At 41.6% G+C, this 18193-nt stretch overlaps 2 protein-coding genes across 3 annotated transcripts in view; one reads left to right on the top strand and one right to left on the bottom strand.

Moving 5' to 3' along the window:
- MAEL (maelstrom spermatogenic transposon silencer) overlaps positions 1-13993 on the bottom strand; it is a 33763-nt gene extending 19770 nt beyond the window's left edge. For both annotated transcript variants that reach the window (XM_020810711.3, XM_072993993.2), the window contains exons 1-3: positions 13715-13993; positions 12637-12720; positions 9414-9507 (exon numbers count right to left, since the gene is read on the bottom strand). In XM_020810711.3, coding sequence (XP_020666370.2) covers positions 9414-9507; positions 12637-12720; positions 13715-13846 — 310 coding nt within the window. In that variant the 5' untranslated portion in view covers positions 13847-13993. The remainder of the gene's footprint in view (positions 1-9413; positions 9508-12636; positions 12721-13714) is intronic.
- A 133-nt stretch (positions 13994-14126) lies between these two features.
- The window catches only part of ILDR2 (immunoglobulin like domain containing receptor 2), an 86421-nt gene continuing 82354 nt past the window's right edge, over positions 14127-18193 (top strand). Inside the window, exon 1 of the mRNA XM_020810689.3 lies at positions 14127-14246. The gene's annotated coding sequence lies outside the window, so the exon portion shown is untranslated. The remainder of the gene's footprint in view (positions 14247-18193) is intronic.

Genomic DNA, 18193 nt, shown 5'->3' with positions numbered 1-18193 from the left:
CTGCAGTGAACATGTAACCATGGTGCAGAGCAGATAGTTAACAGGGGTATGGCTCTCTATTTCTTTAACACAGGCACATGAACTTATGCTAATAAATGAGATGCTCCTTTTTTCCAATACTGAACTATAGCCAAGCAGTATCAGAAGGTTTTTAGATCTTTCCCTATTGCTCCCTGTTCTGCCATGAATCATATTAGTTCCCACATGGCAAACTAGAACATCAGTTTTAGTTTAAAAAATACCTTTGGATCTCACACAATTCTTTCCTACTGTATTTCACCTGTTACTCAGGTTTATCCACACAACTTCAATCTAGCCCATGGGTGGATCCACATAAGCTTTTTTTATTACTATATTTGAATCATTTGATTTTATGACTCAAAATCTACAAACTGCAATCCTGAAACACACAAAAAACCCTAAACACTTTATTTCTTTTCCAAACCATACTGAAATGGTGTCACCATGTGTGCCAGGGGTCTTTTTTAATTTTCAGAATGTGTGCAACAAATGAGGTGAAGGCACTGTGAAATTAAAAACAAATCTCTAATTAGTGCCAATTTGCCAGTGCCAGTAACATTATTCCTACTTTGCCAGTGGGGCTCCACAAGAGAATATTGGGCAAACTGAGCAGTTTTGGGATAAAAGTAGTCCTCTTATGGAGAGGAAGGTAAACACGAAGAAGCAGAGAGTAGCAATAAATGATTAATTCTTGCACTGGAGAGATGCTAATGCTGCTCCTTCTAGAGCAGGGGTTTTAAACTCAATTTACCTGGGGGCCGCTAGAGACAGAGTCTGGGTGAGGCTGGGCTGCATCAGATTTTCCGCCAAGTGGAGCAAGAGCCCGAGGAGGCCGACCAGGAGTTTCCTTAGCCGACAGACAGGTGGGCTGGCTGGCAGGCTGCAGTTCTGGATGGAGGGTGCAAGAGGTGCTGTCTTGGGAGAGAGCCGGCGAGCGAGGCAAGGCTTTTTTTTTAACGCTTGACAGCAGAGGATGTGTGGGTGCTTTGGGGGGGGGCAGGCAAGGCAAGGGCCACAAACTATCATCTGGGGGGCTGCAAATGGCCCCCGGGCCGCATGTTCGAGACCCCTGTTCTAGAGGCTGAACTGGGGCCGGTCTTTTTACCTTGTTCATAAATAGCACTGAATTAGACATGAGTAATTAGGTGGTCATGTTTACAGATGACACCCAATTATTTTTAAAAATTAAGAAAATAACAGATTGCAAAGATCTGTGGGACTAAGTATTAAAATAACCTGTGAGATAGCATAAGGAAATGTAAAGCTTTAGATATTAGATTAAAAATAAACAAAAATAACACATTTTGATATACCATAATAAAATTTGATCTGGCACTGACAAACCAAGGAAGTGATTGTAAGCAGCCCCTTATCTCCAAGAAGATTTATGGGGGTGCCGGAAATTGGGACGAGTACGAAAACCAGACAAACCTCTAACTGCTGAGCAGAGCCACTTGGAACTCAGCCGGGTTCTGTCTAAATTTTCTTCCTCAGAAGCCAATCTCCTTAGTAAGAAAGCAACACACACAGACACATCCTTGAGCTATACTCAGAACAATCTGGCTCTATAACTTAGGGTAGCAAACACACGTGGCCAATTAGACATTCAGCCCGTCTGTGCAAGAACTAACACCTGCAGTTTCAAACATTACTGCTTTATTGAAAAGATTTGCTTTAGAAAAGATTTCAGTTGATAGTAAAATAGTTTAGTAGGTACATTTTCATTCAAGACCAACGGAACACTCCACTCCCCCCACTCCAGCTGAAAAAATAAAGAAATGAAACTATGCTAACTAATATAAAGGATAACATAGTCCATCTCACGTGTCTTGGGTCTTCAAAGGCTGATGCTAGATGAAAACCAGTCCATGGTAGGAAAAATAGTCCATTTAGGGAAAAGCACGTGTCTGCCCCTTTCTCAGGCAAACTCCATCTTTTTTTTCTCTCCTCACTCTTCTTCTTCCCAGAATGCCTCCTGGGTCATGTTGTCCCGCCTAACTTTCTCATGGATCTTCAGTTGTTATCATTCTTTGTGGCAGAATTATTTTGACTACGAAAGTCTCTGCTCTCTACTCAGCTTAGCAACGAGATAACCAGAGAGCGAAGCTTCTCTGAAACAGCATGTAAAACTTTCCTACTACAGAACAGACTTTAAATCAAAATGGATGCTATTGGGACAATCTTAGGACTACATATCCCATTCTAATACACATAAAAACACAAATCATCACATGCCCCCCCTGATTATCGTTAAAATTCAGAGCAGTTAATCTGATCTAATTTTAAGAAATCAAGCAAAAGTAACTAAAAAGTAATTCAAAGTAATTAACTGGTTACATCTCAAAATTCAACTACAGATTAACTATTACAATACTGAAACATAGCACACTGTTGAATACATCGTTTCAACGTTCAGGTTCATAAGAATCTTCACAGTACATTCTAGAAAGACCATCTGCCACTACATTCAATTTTCCAGGAATGTGTTGAACTTCAAAATCAAAATCTTGCAATGCTAGACTCCATCTCAACAATTTTTGGTTGTGAGATTTCATCTTCTGTAACCAAACTAAAGCTCTGTGATCTGTTTGGAGTGTAAACTTACGACCCCATAGGTAAGGTCTAAGTAAATTGAGAGACCAAAATATAGAAAGAGCTTCTTTTTCAGGTACTGCGTAACTTCTCTCTCTATCCAAGAGTTTTCTAGAGAAGTATGAGATAGGGTAAAGGTTCCCATCTTCTCCTTGCTGTAACAAAACGGCTCCCAGTCCTAATTCAGAAGCATCTGTTTGTAAAATGAATGGTTTGTCAAAATCAGGGGATTTCAGTATAGGTGCATCCATAATCTTAGCTTTTAAAGCTTCAAAGGCACCTTGACACTCTGGTGTCCACTTTACCTTGACAGGCTGTCTCTTCCTAGTGAGCTCTGTCAGAGGTGAAGCCAAATGACTGAAATCAGGAATGAATTTTCTGTAGTAGCCACCTAGGCCCAAAAACGAGCGTACCTGTTTCTTAGTTTTTGGAATAGGCCAATCATTAATAGATTGTACTTTAGCTTGCAAAGTCTGAATTTCTCCTTGCCCAATCAAATGACCTAAGTACATGACTTTTCCTTGCATCCATTGACACTTGCTGGCTTTGACTGTCAGTCCTGCTTGTTGAAGTCTGGACAAAACAGTTTCAATGTGAGACATGTGAGAATCAAAATCAGAACTGAAAATGGCAACATCATCAAGATAAGCACTTGCAAAAGGTAAACCTTGTAAAAGTTTGTCTATCATCCTTTGAAATGACGCACCGGCATTCTTCAAACCAAATGGCAATCTGCGGAAACGGAAAGTTCCCACGTGCGTGATGAAAGCGGTCTTATCTCGTGAATCTTCAGCTAAATCAAGCTGCCAATAAGCATTCTTTAGATCGAGAATGCTGATAAACTTAGCCTTTGAAAGATGTTCAATTAAATCATCCATTCTAGGCAATGGGTATGGATCTGGAACAGTAACACTGTTTAACTTTCTGTAATCAACACAAAATCTTACTTCCTCGAGAATTTCACCCAAAGCATTACGTTTTGGCACCAGAACCACCGGAGAAGCCCAAGGGGAGAATGACGGTTCAATCACCCCCAAAGATAACATCTTTTGTATCTCTTGTTCAATTTGGATAGCATGATTACCAATTGCTCTATATGGGCTAGACCGTATGGGCTGGGCATTGTTCTCAGTAGTTATCACATGACTGATCAATTTGGTGTAACCTGGTTTATCTGAAAACACATCTTGGTATTGTTCTAAAATTTGAAACAACCTTTCTTTCTGATCAACGGTACCTGTTAAAACAAGATTATCAGACCATGTACCTGCATCTTGCAATTCAGATAACATATCAATAGGTTCATTTGCAGCATGAAAATATTCAGCATGACATTGAAAAACCATTGCAGATCTATCTTTGTACAGTTTCAAACTATTGACATGGTAAAGAACAGGTTTCTTATTAGAATCCAACATTTTGACAAGATAATTGACATTTCCCAATTTTTGAACAATTTCACCTGGACCTTCCCAGACAACTTCTAGCTTAGAAGGTCTGAGTGGGTTCAGAACAAGTACCAAATCACCCACAGAAAATTCCCTGTGTCTGGATCTCTTGTCGTGGAAGAACTTCTGACTTGCTTGAGCGTCCAACAAATTGTCTCTGGCTAACTCCTGGACAGCCAAGAGTTTCTCTTGAAGTTTTCTAACAAAATCAGCAACTGGCACAGTACTACTTTTAACCACACCTTCCCAATCGGATTTCAGGAAGTCCAATGGTCCTTGTAGATTTCTTCCAAACACCACCTCACTTGGAGAAAAGCCACCTAGTGAAGAATGAGCTGAGCTACGGTAAGCAAACAAAGCAAAAGGCAAAAGCTCATCCCAAATGTTTCCATATTCTTGGGTCAAAGTTTTAATCATCCTAAGCAAAGTTTGTTGACCTCTTTCCACCATACCATGAGATTGAGGATGATGGGCCGTGCTAAAACTGATGGTTATTCCACTTATCTCGCAGATCTTACGCATAAGTTCACTTGTAAAGGCTCCTGCTTGATCACAAATTATTTTGGATGGTACTCCAATACGCGAGCACAAGTCCACAATAATTCTAGCTATGGTGGTAGCTGTCAGGTTGCTAATAGCGTAAGCCTCGATCCACCTACTGGCAGAACAGATGAAAGAAATGATGTATTTCTTCTTAGATTTAGTAGGAATAAAAGGTCCTAGCACATCCATTTGCAAACACTGGAACACTTGGTCAGGAATTTCCATAATCTGCATTTCGGCCTTTACCTTGTCAGTTTGATGGCCTGTGCGTTGGCAATAGTCACAAGAACTGACATAGTCCTTTACAGTTTTTGAAATACCAGGCCAGTAAAAATGTTGAGAAATCCTCTTTAGGGTTTTTTGTATTCCCTGGTGCCCACTACTTGGATGGTCATGAGCCATTTCTAGTATTCTCAGTCTATATTCAGTAGGCACGACTAACTGTTGAACAGGTTGGGCATCCAAGTTGGATTTGGGGAAATATTCTCTGTACAAAAGTCCATTTCCTCCCCACAGGAAACTAACTTGCTGATGCGCAGGGCGTTCAGCATAGTTGTCTGCTTGTGACCTCAAAGAAGCTAGAGAGGGATCATTAAGTTGCTTCAGTCTAAAGTCCTCTGATCCCTTAGGTATCACCTCCTCCATTTTAGTTTCTGTTGTAGCTGCATTATCAGGTTCGGTCACAAGAGGCTGCTGTTGGGTAAGGTCTCCATCTGAGCTATCCTCAGTGGATTCCTGCTCCCGTTCAGGATCATGCATCTCCCTACTTTGAGAACGCGTAACTACCGACATTGAAGTTGCATTTTGACTCTGCATGTGATCCAAAAAAGCAAGATCATTTCCAAGAAGAAAATCAGGTTTTCCCTCATGGGTTAAAATATGTTTTGCACCTGACCAGCTCTTATAGGAAATTTTGACATAAGCTAGAGGAATGAAACGCTGATCAGTCTCTATAGATCCATAAGTTTTTACTGGACACCTCAGGTTGTTCAAGATTAAGGTGGGGTCTAGAAAACGTTTGCTTATCGAAGAAATGTCGGCACCCGAATCACGAAAAGCACTTAAAGCCATATCACCTCCAGGTGTGTGAAGAAAAACCACCTCAGAAAATGTGCGGGTTGCCCAGTCCCTTTGCGCAGTTGGTACTATGCAATCAGGATCCATAACAGAAAACCTCTCTCCTGATGCAGTCTCTTTTACAATTTCTGAGGAAATTGAAGCAATTTGTAAGTCCAAAACTCTAGGCACATATTGGTTTACTGCTGCCTGCATTCCACTGGCTTGCGAAGGGGTTACAGTTAGGTTAACTCCTTCCTGACTCTGTGAAGGCACAATGCTTGACTGGTGAGGTACAGAAACTGCATTACTGGCAGCTGGCACTTGCTGAGTTCCTGCTGGCACAGAACCTACATACGCCATCTTGGGTGTGCCTGCTTTAGATCTGCGTGGAGCTGGCACAGGTGTTTTTCTAGCTGGCTCCTTAACTTGGCTAGCTGGCACATTCAACCTTGGGCAATCTCGTCGCAGATGAGAGCCACCACATTCAAAACATTTAAGAGGCGTTTTACTCTGGCTAGGAGCTAGACTCCTGCGTTGCTCAAATGAACTTTGCCTGGGCTCTTGAGGAAAAGGCTTTCTAAATTCAGGCTGACTCTGTCTCTTAGGCGCTACTGGTGCAGTCTTTGGCCTAACAGCAGGTTCATGCGTTTTAAAGGAGAGAATTTCATCAGTCTTTAAAGCAAGGGTTTGCAAGTCTTTGTATCCTCTCTCCAACAAAGTACTCCTTATTTCTGAAGGCACTAAATTAAGAAAATGCTCCATGTACAACACAGTTCTTAAATCCTCAAAAGTACTGGCGCCCAAGGAGCTCAACCACTGATCACCTAGATGTTCTATTTTGTCAGCTAGTGCAGAATAACACTCATTAGGCTGCTTTTTCAGCTTTCTAAAGTTCTGCCTCAGTATTTCCGAAGTGAAACCAAATTTTCTCTTCACCACCTCTTTAAAAGTAGGCCAGTCAGGGTCCTCATCAGATAATTTGGCTACCAAGTTGGCAAGTTGCCCAGAACACTGAGTACGCAGTAGCTTGAGGTGCCAGGCCTCCGGTATCTTAAGATCTCGACACGCTTGTTCAAATATCGATAAAAATGATAAGATATCATCACCATCATGGTAGTAAGGTAGATTGCTTCTATCAACACTGGCTATTGAGTTCTTAAACTCCTCTTTTTCCTTCAGCTCATTAACCAAACGCTCCACCTTTGCCTCTCTGTACTGCTTCAATAACTCATCAGCAATGCTCTGATTACGAATAGTTTGAGTGTGACAAGCAACAAAATCAGCAAACATCATTGTTAACTTATCCACTGGTGATAGACTCTTGTTAGGATCAGGGCCCTCAGCACCGGCTGCTGCTGCTGCTGCTGCTCCTGCTGTCCCATCAGAAATGCCTCTGCCTGGCACTCCCCTCCCTACTGGAGTGCTGGCACCCGCCATTTCCTCTGCCTGATCCATCTGTTGCAACTTAGTCCAAGTCCGATCTGAATCAGATCTAAGTAGATCCTGGATGTCCTGTGCTGGGAGTTTAGCCATTATATTTCCCTTTTGTAATTCCCTTCTCAGTTGTGAAGAATCATAAGTAATCCTTTGCTTAGCTCCACTTGGAGTCAAGACGTCGTGCTCAAGAGCCTCCAAAAGCTCTTGGTGCCAGGGCTTCGTATCTGTACTAACCAAAGGCAGCTTAGCAGATGCACTACCAATCTTAACTTTTCTCTGAGTCACAAACAGCTCTCCAGGCAATTCCAAAAATTCTTCTCCTGCTAAGTGTTGCTCCATATAAGCTGCAACTAACGCAAACGCCAATCCGACCCAAAAGGAAAAATCTTCTCCCCACTCCTGCAGCCTAAACTGTAGGGTGTGGGCAAGCCACAAAACATTCTGGCAGGAAACAGCCCTAAACTGGAGCTTAAGAAGGGCGACCGTTTACTTGCATGAAAATGCCCACTCATTAAACAGCCCAATTACATAAACAAAGTATTAGTTCTTACAGACTTGGCTTAAAGCTAAGTCTTTCCATTAAGACCCTTAGCTTAAAAGAAAAATGCAATTTGGCTAGTTTATAGCTCTTCAAAGTAAATAGCGTGGAAGAAACCCCTTTGCCAAAGCTTGGAAGTTTCCTCTGTGAAAAGCACATGCATCGAGATGCTTGCTGCTTTCAACTTAAGCCAAAGTAAACACAATAAATCAAAGCCCGTGTTTCATCCCACCGCTGCCACCATGTAAGCAGCCCCTTATCTCCAAGAAGATTTATGGGGGTGCCGGAAATTGGGACGAGTACGAAAACCAGACAAACCTCTAACTGCTGAGCAGAGCCACTTGGAACTCAGCCGGGTTCTGTCTAAATTTTCTTCCTCAGAAGCCAATCTCCTTAGTAAGAAAGCAACACACACAGACACATCCTTGAGCTATACTCAGAACAATCTGGCTCTATAACTTAGGGTAGCAAACACACGTGGCCAATTAGACATTCAGCCCGTCTGTGCAAGAACTAACACCTGCAGTTTCAAACATTACTGCTTTATTGAAAAGATTTGCTTTAGAAAAGATTTCAGTTGATAGTAAAATAGTTTAGTAGGTACATTTTCATTCAAGACCAACGGAACACTCCACTCCCCCCACTCCAGCTGAAAAAATAAAGAAATGAAACTATGCTAACTAATATAAAGGATAACATAGTCCATCTCACGTGTCTTGGGTCTTCAAAGGCTGATGCTAGATGAAAACCAGTCCATGGTAGGAAAAATAGTCCATTTAGGGAAAAGCACGTGTCTGCCCCTTTCTCAGGCAAACTCCATCTTTTTTTTCTCTCCTCACTCTTCTTCTTCCCAGAATGCCTCCTGGGTCATGTTGTCCCGCCTAACTTTCTCATGGATCTTCAGTTGTTATCATTCTTTGTGGCAGAATTATTTTGACTACGAAAGTCTCTGCTCTCTACTCAGCTTAGCAACGAGATAACCAGAGAGCGAAGCTTCTCTGAAACAGCATGTAAAACTTTCCTACTACAGAACAGACTTTAAATCAAAATGGATGCTATTGGGACAATCTTAGGACTACATATCCCATTCTAAAAACACAAATCATCACAGTGATCTTGATAGTTTGATGAAAATGTTAGCCCAGTTTGATGAAAATGTTAGCTCAGTGAGTTGCTGCTGCTGTGTGTGTGTATGTGTTTGTTTTTTAAGTAGATTCCATGTTGGGTAAACGCAGAAAAACAACATAAAAACAAGTGATAATATCTTACAGTATTTGCCATTTTGTAATTATGAGGCGCAACCATACTTTGAAGATTGTATTCAGTTAGTTGTCAAACATGAAAAATGACAAGAGTTGAAAAAGGTGCTGAACAGTCAAACTACAGTACCTTACAAAGTAGTTAAGAGGGTAGGCACCAAATGCTACTAGACTTCAACTGCCATCAACCCTAGCCAAAATAATTAGTGAAGAGGAATGTTTAGAGCTATGGTCCAATGTTCAGAGGGATGTACTCTGTCCACCATGCCTACAGGTACTTTACTATGAAGTATATTACATCATTTAAGGCTGCACTGGTAACGTAGATCATTAAGAAATTATGGCTTACACACCTGATTAGAAATGCTTTGCTGATATGCACCATTCTTCTGTCCTGTCCCTCTTAAGTTTAATGAGCTTATAAAAGGCAGAATTGTTTGCATCAACTCTTATTTAGAAAATATACAAGATAGGCAAATAATTGAAGAGACTTACCACATTTTCACTATACTTTACCTTGATCATATGTTCTGAGTGCTTTGACAGGGTTTGCTACAGGAGTGCTCCTCTTAATTTGTTTGGGGAAAGATTCTGGAACTTGGCTGGATGACTAAAAAAAAGTTGAAATAACTCATTAGTTCATCTAGTATTGAATAAATGAAAAGGGACTACAATATTGTCATTCTCTAGTAACACACGTGGAAAATCATCCTGTCTAGTCTAACCAAGAGAAGACTGGGATAATAGAGAAGACTTACAGTAAGTTAAAATCCACTCAGCTATTAAGCTCACTGCGTGACCTTGGATCAAACACACAGCCTGACACATCTCAGAGATGGGAGAAGATAAAGGGAACAAAAGAAAGTCATGTACATCACCTTTAACTCAGTGGAGAAAAAAAATGAAATATATGTAATCAAAAAAGAAAGAAATAAAAGAAAAGAAAGAAAAAGAATTGTGGGCCTGATGTGAGCAAAGTCACACAAGGTACAATTCCACCCTTTTCCTTCAGTAACTTCTGCAGCATCTGAATCTCTGGGATAATACAAATACTGTATGCTATTGCTATTTTCTCATAGGTGACATATTGACGGTAGAAGTGTAACACAGCCACTGACATTCTAACGTTCATGACCACATAACACTAGAAAATTCCACAGATGAAGTGGCTAGCATCTGTCAACTTACCTACAAATCTGGTAAACTGGATTGATTTCTAATAAGATTGTTTTAATTAAATTAATTTGTTGCTATTATGCGCCATCAAGTCACTTACAACTCATAGTAATTCTATGATTCAGAGATCTCCAAAATGACCTGTCTTCAACTGCCCTGCTCCGCTCTTGTAAACTCAAGCCTATGATTCCTTTAGGAAGTCAGTCCATATTATACATGGTCTTTCTCTTTTCCTGCTGCCTTTCATCTTTCCTAGCATTATTGTCTTTTCCTAAGAATCCTGCTTTGTCATTATGTGCCTAAAGTAGGACAGCCTCAGCTTCAGCATTTTTGCCTCCACATATAGTTCTGGCTTGATTTGATCTAGGACTCACTTTTTCATCAGCTGCTAAGAGACCAGGTGAAATGGTGGTGACTTACCTAGTGGCCAGTCTAATAATTACACCTTTAAAATCTATACTTGTAGGTATTTTTAAATATTTTTAGCATTTTCAATCTGTGGATAAGTGAAACAACAGATTTTGATCCAGTGGATACTACTGTACAAGAGTGTGGATGATTTTGGTCCAATGACACATCCTTCTCTTAGATAATCTTTTGTAATTCCTTCATTGCTGCCCTTCTATGTCTCAGTTTCCTGGCTGCAGTCTCCATTTGGATTGGTGACTAAACCAAGGTATACAAAATCTTTAACTATTTCAATTTATTCATGGTCAATACTGAAGTTGTATAGTTCTGTAGTCATTATTTTTGTCTTCTTAACTTTCAATTGCAGCCCTACTTTGGCACTTTCTTCTTTCATTTCACTAAAAGTCATTTCAAGTCATTGCTGCTTTCAGTGAATAAGATGGTCTTATCTGAATATCTTAAATTACTGATGTTTCTCTTGGGGCAGAATGTGGCGTTATAATTAAAATTTCTCAATGAATAAAAAAGTTTCATGCAAGGAGATACAGAGCAGACTTGCCTTCAAGTCTTCCTCAGTAGATTATCTCTTATCTGTTAGTTTACATCAACTGAAGCTTGCTGTCTCAATACATTCACTCAGAGACTTTGGTAATAATAAAATGTTTCTATTTACCTACAGTTCTTCACAGATACAAAACAAACATCTTGTGTAGAAAATATTAACTTGTTACACTGCTGAGCTGGTTACCTGATTTGCTTCATTACTGACTAGCTGCCAGAACACATCACTCTGTCTTCAGACTCCATAAATAACATTAACAGAAACCTGACTGGGAAAAAAGGCAGGAAAAAGAATCTGAGGTAGAGAGGTGCCTGACACCTCTGCCTGTAGGTAACCATTGTCTGTCCATATTCTGTCCCAATGGCAGTTTCTTGTCCACAATACTTGTTATACATCAGGACAATCAAGGGCTGAGGCACACCCATTTCTTTCATAACAACCCATAGTTTCTCATGATCTACATATCTACATTGTCAAAAGCTTTGCTGAAGTTTATAAAGCACTGGTTGCTCTTCTGAAATTCTCTGGTGCTCTCCAGCAGCCAGCAGATATTTACAGTAAGATCCTGAGTTCCTCTTCCTTTTCAGAATCTGTCTTGAACATCAGGCATTTCTTGCTCCATATAAGGGGAAAGCTTTTGTTGCAAAACCTTGAGCATCACTTTTCTTGCATGGAAAATTAAATCAATTGTCTTATAGTTACTGAACTCCTTGGCATTTCCTTTCTTAGGGATTGGAATGTATGTATATTGAGTGTTTTCAGTCTGTGGGTCATTGCTTCATTTTTTATATTCTATAAACCTACATAACCTTAAGCATTCACAACATTTAAGTGCAGAGAACATGTGTTTGACAGCCTTAAATCTCTCACTATGTTCATCGTGTTCCACTGAGCAGAAAGTCTCATGGAAGACTGCACCTATTTTCAGATGAATATTGTCAACACTTGTCCATGCAGCTCAGTAGTTTGGCACTGGTATTCCTCAACACAAGGAGAAATGCAACTACATTGAGCCAGTTACAATTGTGGTAGCCCTTATAACTTTCTTGCTCATCATGTGAAAATCAGGAGGTGGATGGGGCAATCCTTCCAAGCCTGTTTTCACTTACTGTCTGAACACCTGCTTAAATAGAGCTTGTGATACTAATCCAATTACTAGTACAACTTCTATACATCTCATAATAATGTTGTGCCTTTTTAATTTTAAATATTAAAGTTAAAAATATTATCTTCTAAATCTGACAAAATAACCCAGGCTTCTAAACTTGAAACAACTGGTACCTTATTTTTTATTCAAAAAATAATCACCCACTGTTTTAGGGCCAGATATTATTCCCTTCTCTATCACAATAAGCATTAACCAGCTAGTCAACTTGCTAAGCTTTAAAAAAGGACTCAAGCACCCTGCCATTGATTCATGATGGAACCACTCACTTAGTAACTTTCTCAAATACCTAAGAATCACTTTGCGCTCACCAATGTTATTTTAAACTATTGTCAATTGTGTATCTGTTTTCAGTATTCTAACTTGGTCCCAAAGAATATATTATAAATCCTAATGTACTTCCATTCCAGGTTCATGGTTGCATTTACCTTTTTTGCTGTTCCTTCCGATTTCTTTGCTTTCCACTGACGAGCCATTTCAGCATACCTTTCTTTCTGCTCTTCAGTGAGAATCTTGGGAGTAAAACAAGCATTATTTAACTTAATTCCTTTCCAGCTAGAAAATTTAAAATTCCCTATACTTCCTATCAATACATACACAATTATAATCTATTAAAACTCTATTGGTTGTTGTGGGTTTTCAGGGCTGTTTGGCCATGTTCTTAAGGCTTTTCTTCCTAAAAACTCTACTGATTCAACAGAGAATACTAACCACAATTTAAACTCACTGAAATCAATATGATTTATAAATGCTTGACTTTGTTGGGTTTTGATTATCAGTTTCTCACAGGTCAATCCTGTTATAAACAAACTGGAAGAAATCCCATTGGGCTTACTCCACAAAATGCTTAGGAAAAACAGCTCAACACTGAACAACTGGTTTATGGTTTGGTTATGAACGAGGAAGCCATTATTTACTGTAATTCCTGGTGTTGACAAATAAATATGGCTTCATTGATAGCAACAATGCATTGACAAATGTGACGCTCAAAAAAGGTGGAATAATTCAGAAGGACTAGAACAAATCAAGGACATCTACAGCCAATCTTGAGCCACTGCAACTTGCAACAGAAGTTGCTGAAGAGCTTCTCCCCCCCCCCGCATCTTACCAGACCCTTATGAATTTGCAACACAGCATGACTACAATCAAGCCGTCAGTCGTTGTTTTTTCTTTTTCTTTCGGCGTTTAGACTAGAAATGACAGAAAGCCAGGCCTTTTCACAAAAGGTCGTATCGTTAAAGGAAAAGAAAGCGCCCTGTGTGGGACGGCGCACACCGCAGAGAGAACCGATCATTTCCCTCACACTCCCGTGAGGACTGAAGGGGTCTATTAAACCCAGGGCGGGGCAGTTAACGTCCAACACTATATTTAAGCCCCTTGGTTTAAGGGCACGTTGAGTCTCTTTTGACCAAAGTCAGGCAAACGCGGCCTCGAAAGTTGCTGCACCTTCCCGCCTCCCTCAGGAATGGCGAAGGGGGGGGGGCGAAGAGGCCCTGCTTCCCTCACCTCCCAGTCGCCAGCGCAATGCGGGATCGCATCCGCCACGCCAGCCACGGCCAGGCCCCGCCGCCTCAGCTCCTCCAGCTTCTCCAGCGCGAAGAAGTAAAAAGCGTTGCGCGCCCCTTTGCGATTAGGCATCGCAAGAAACGGGAATGCAGAAAAAGCGAGGGAAAGAGAGAGAAAAAAAAGAAAAAGGGGGTGGCGGGAGAGGTGGTGATGCCGCAAGTCGTAGGAAGAAAAAAAAATGAGACGCTTCCAGTAATTTTAAGAAGAAATGCACCAATCGCGCGGCGCCTTTTAGGAAACCGCCGCGCGAAGGCGCCACGTGCCGGGGCGGGAAAGGGCTCGGCTTATTTATCTCTGGACTGGGCCATAGCTTTGAAACTTTCTGATTGTTTGCTCCAAAACTTGGTTTGGTAACTTGGCAGTGGGCGAAGAGAGTTGTTAGTCAGAAGAAATTCTTGATAAGAGCGTGGACGACTCAAGAGGAAGGAGTAAATGAACTCTGTAATGCGACCAAGCCAAAGAGACTAAAAACGTACGCCATCTTAATCCAATGAATTTGAGGGGGGAGAAGTAACTGTCGTCCCTAAGACTGACGGGATGGATTGACTCAGTAAGAGAAACCGGGCCTTTAAGTTTGCAAGACCTGAGTCGACGATAGGAACTTTTTGGAAGTTATTAATTCATAGAGTCGCCATGAATTGGAATTGCTCAATGGAAAGTAACGTAAACGTGGACACTTTCAGACGTCAGGGGGGAAGTGTTTCAATTTCTTGGAAAAGAAAGAATGTTGATTTGTAGGAGTAAAATTTAAAATCCATTAGTGGGTAGCATCTTTATTAAAGTGAACTAAAGAGAAGATGCAAGCCTGTTAATTCACCAGAACTCTTCATCAAGGCCACTGGGTACAGTACAGTATTTTAAAAAGGGAAGTAGGAAGACTTGGAAGTCCATACATTTGGGAAATGTTTTAAGCAGCAGATGTCTGCAATTATCTTTATTTCAAGACAAATGATAGGGGCTTGAAGAATAAGAGAGTGTGCAAGAGCTAGGAGAACGTGAAGGAAGAAGACAATGATCAATTCCCCTTCTCTATATTAAATGCAAAGACAACAGTAACAGACATTTGAATCTAGCCTTGGGTGAAGAATCTAGCCTTGGGTGAAGCATACAGGTTTCTTTGGTAGCATTAGTAGAGAGGGGGGAAATCAGCCTTTGCATAACAAACGTTGAGATTATTTTTGTACTTAAATTCCTCAGGATACTGTGCTACTAATGTCAGAAAGGTCCATTGGTGAAATAGTCTTCAGGATATGGTATGGGGGAAAGAGTTGTCAGCCAGACATAAAGAAATCTGGAAGTGTTAAAACACTCTTGTACCAGCAAGCATGAGATTTGACCATACACAGACTCAAGAGAGAACAAGCGCTGTTTATTTTCGAATGGCCATTCGGGTCCCCCAGGCACGAGGGACCCCGATCAAACAATGCAAAGAACTTTTATTACTTCTAACCACAAGGAAATAAGGTTACAAAAAAATATCTATTGGCAGACAATTAGGTAAGGGGGTTTGACTACAGAGTCTTCTACCTATAGGAGTTCAAGAGGGGCTGGTTTTTCTAAGTATTACTCTTGAGCGGTTCCCCCGCCCTGGGTTATTCTAATTTTGATTGCAAACCGTTACTTTTCAAGAGGAAACAAAATACACAGGATATCTATGGTTTGGCCGATATTAACCACAAACTCAGCCATCTGGGCTGCAAACCGTTGCTCGGTGCTCCAGACATATAGAGAATAACAGGATATTCTGTGGTTTCTGTAGGAACAGGTGTTCAAGATAAGCAAGTTCCCAACTTACACGAAGAAATTCATTTTCTGTTAATTTTTAGAAGAATTGGTGTCTGGGGTCTTTGTGAAGCGTTCTATAATCAATATTATCAGCTCACAGCTTCCCCCCTTTAGGACGCTTCACTAGACCCCTTAGGTTGTCAGAGAGCAAGTTCAATAGATTCATGGTGCAATCTATCAGTTGGCTTATAAACTTTGTTGGGAATGCAGTTCCTGAATAGAGGCAATAACTGAATACAGCAGCAAGAAGCTAACACACAAATGATCAGGAATGTGACTCCCACCAATACTGTCTGCAACCACCCTAAGTTAGGGATCCAGCTGGTCAGCCAACTCCAGTCTAGACCTTTGTCCTAGGTAACATGAATAGCCAATTCATGCAACTTGTCAATGGGGCGGGAGATTGCTTTGGAATTATCTGTCACGTTAAAGCAGCAAAATCCCTGAATTTCCTCACATCCTACATGAAGTCTCAATAGGAGGAAGTCAATGGCCGCTCGGTTCCAACAAGGCAACCGAAGTATGATTTATAGTTTTGACCAGATTACAGGTTAATCAGTTGATGGATTTGGAATCCAGACCACTAGGCCAGGGGGGCATAATTGCCGTTAAACGACTGAGACAACAAACCCCAGTTGCATTTCCAGGAATGTATGTATAGGATCTGTCTCCACAGGTAAAGAACCAACCTCTCGGGAGAAGCCTATGATACTTAACGGATTTTACTTTTATAATAGAGCTGCAATTCATGCGTTCCCCTGCATCAACTGGGCCTAGAGCGATGCAATGGTGATGTTTGTCCCTCTGGCATGATGTAGTATTGACACAGGGCTGTCCTCCCCCTACACTTGTATTTCCTAGAACAACCATATACTTAGTCTTTTTATCCTGATAGGTGCCCCAACTTTGGCTATTTGATTCCAGTGGCGTTCAGGGTATCTGGGGACACACACACTGGGACCAGGCAGCTGGTTGACATGTGACCTGTATCGATTCCGCCTTCCAGGCAGAAGTCCTGCTGATCCCCCACTAAGGCAGCCACTCGCAGCCAAATGTTATCGTCCCCCTCTAAGAGTCCCCATTCCGGGCCTGAGAGATGCTTTGGGGTAGCAGTGCCTTCCACCTTCACCATTTGGGTGGCGTTGGTAGTATCAAGGCCCGACCTTACTATTCCTTTTTCTGTCGCTGCTCCCCTCAGGAATTCAGCTCCACTCAGGGATACTCTAGGAGGTGACCGGGACTTCAACTTCTTCATCATGGGACCCATCAGTTCCATAACCCTCTTTCCCATTGGCCGGTCTGGGTTTAGACATATTTGCACAGCCAGCTGCTTGGCAGTTAGGACAATTTCATGCCGTGGGCAGCCTTTTATAGGTGCTGTCCACTCAATCTGCTTAATCTTGTCAAACCCGAATGCCTTGAGAAGGGTCTTTTAACCTGTTATCATGAACCTCCTGCATAAGCAGCCTGGGTTGAGTGGTATCCCTTGAGACTGGCTCACTCTTAGCACCAGGAGAAAGACCATCATCCACGCTCTCATAGCCCTCATCCTTGGTTTTGGATGATTTAAAGGTACAAGCCCAACACCCAGATCCATGTACTCGGTAGCAGGGGAAACAATCATGCATCCACAATACGATTATTCCCACCCCACCAAAGGATTGGGGCAATTTGGCATCCAATATAGACCCAACTTGTATCCATGCAAGCTACCTGTACCCCCTTACTGTGTCCAGATCAGGACTATTGTGAACTTACACACCACCTCGAATCAGGTGGTGGTACCTGGAGCGTATCAGGAACACAATGACTACAGAAACAGACCTCACAGGTTTAGGGTCACCTGGCAATCGAGGCTCTGGCAACAGAAAAGTTCCTACAGGTGGGACTGGTTCACTTGACATCAGGGATTTCCTGTTCCCAACACCATTTGAATTGCTGTACCCAACAACAGAAGAAAAACAGAGCAACAAGAACACCTAATACAATGACAATGCAGAATCCACCTCCCAAAAGTCAAGAGTCTTTACTGAACAGAAGCTTTAGTCCTTCCTCTGGGTCTCCGTCCTTGTTCCGGAACTCTACGGACGTTCCAGGTGTCCGGAGTTGTCACCTTCTTCACTTGGGTGTGATGGATCCATGACCTTAATCCCTCCACCTTCAGTGCTGTATCAGAAGTGAGTAGGACTACCGCTGGGTCCGACCATTTGGGCTCCAACGGGCGTGGTTCCAAACCTTGACCACTACGTAGTCCCCTGGCTGGATCTCATGCATGGGCCCACCCACATTAAAGTGTCAGCCCTGCTGAGTGAAGAGAAGACAAAAAAAAAAAAAAAAAAAAAAACGCGAGAGAAACTGCACACAATTTTGGATCACTGCATCACTTATCACATTTGCATCTACAGTTTGTTCCAAATCTGTGAGGGGCCAGGCTCTCCCCTAGACTCTCTCAAAAGGCGACAACTTAAGCTTTCCCTGGGGACAGGTCCTGACACTAGTAAGGGCCATAGGAAAGGGCCTGTGGCCACTTAATGTTGCTATCCTGAATAATTTTTTTTTTCCACTGCTGTCTTAAGCCGCCCATTAATTCATTCAACAATTTCTGAGGTTTGTGGTCAATACCATGTATGAATC

Source organism: Pogona vitticeps, chromosome 3, assembly GCF_051106095.1.
Source record: "Pogona vitticeps strain Pit_001003342236 chromosome 3, PviZW2.1, whole genome shotgun sequence".
NCBI classification, from domain to species: Eukaryota; Metazoa; Chordata; class Lepidosauria; order Squamata; family Agamidae; genus Pogona; species Pogona vitticeps.
Note: the sequence above shows the minus strand (reverse complement) of the source record. Positions and strands in the feature narration are given on the sequence as shown.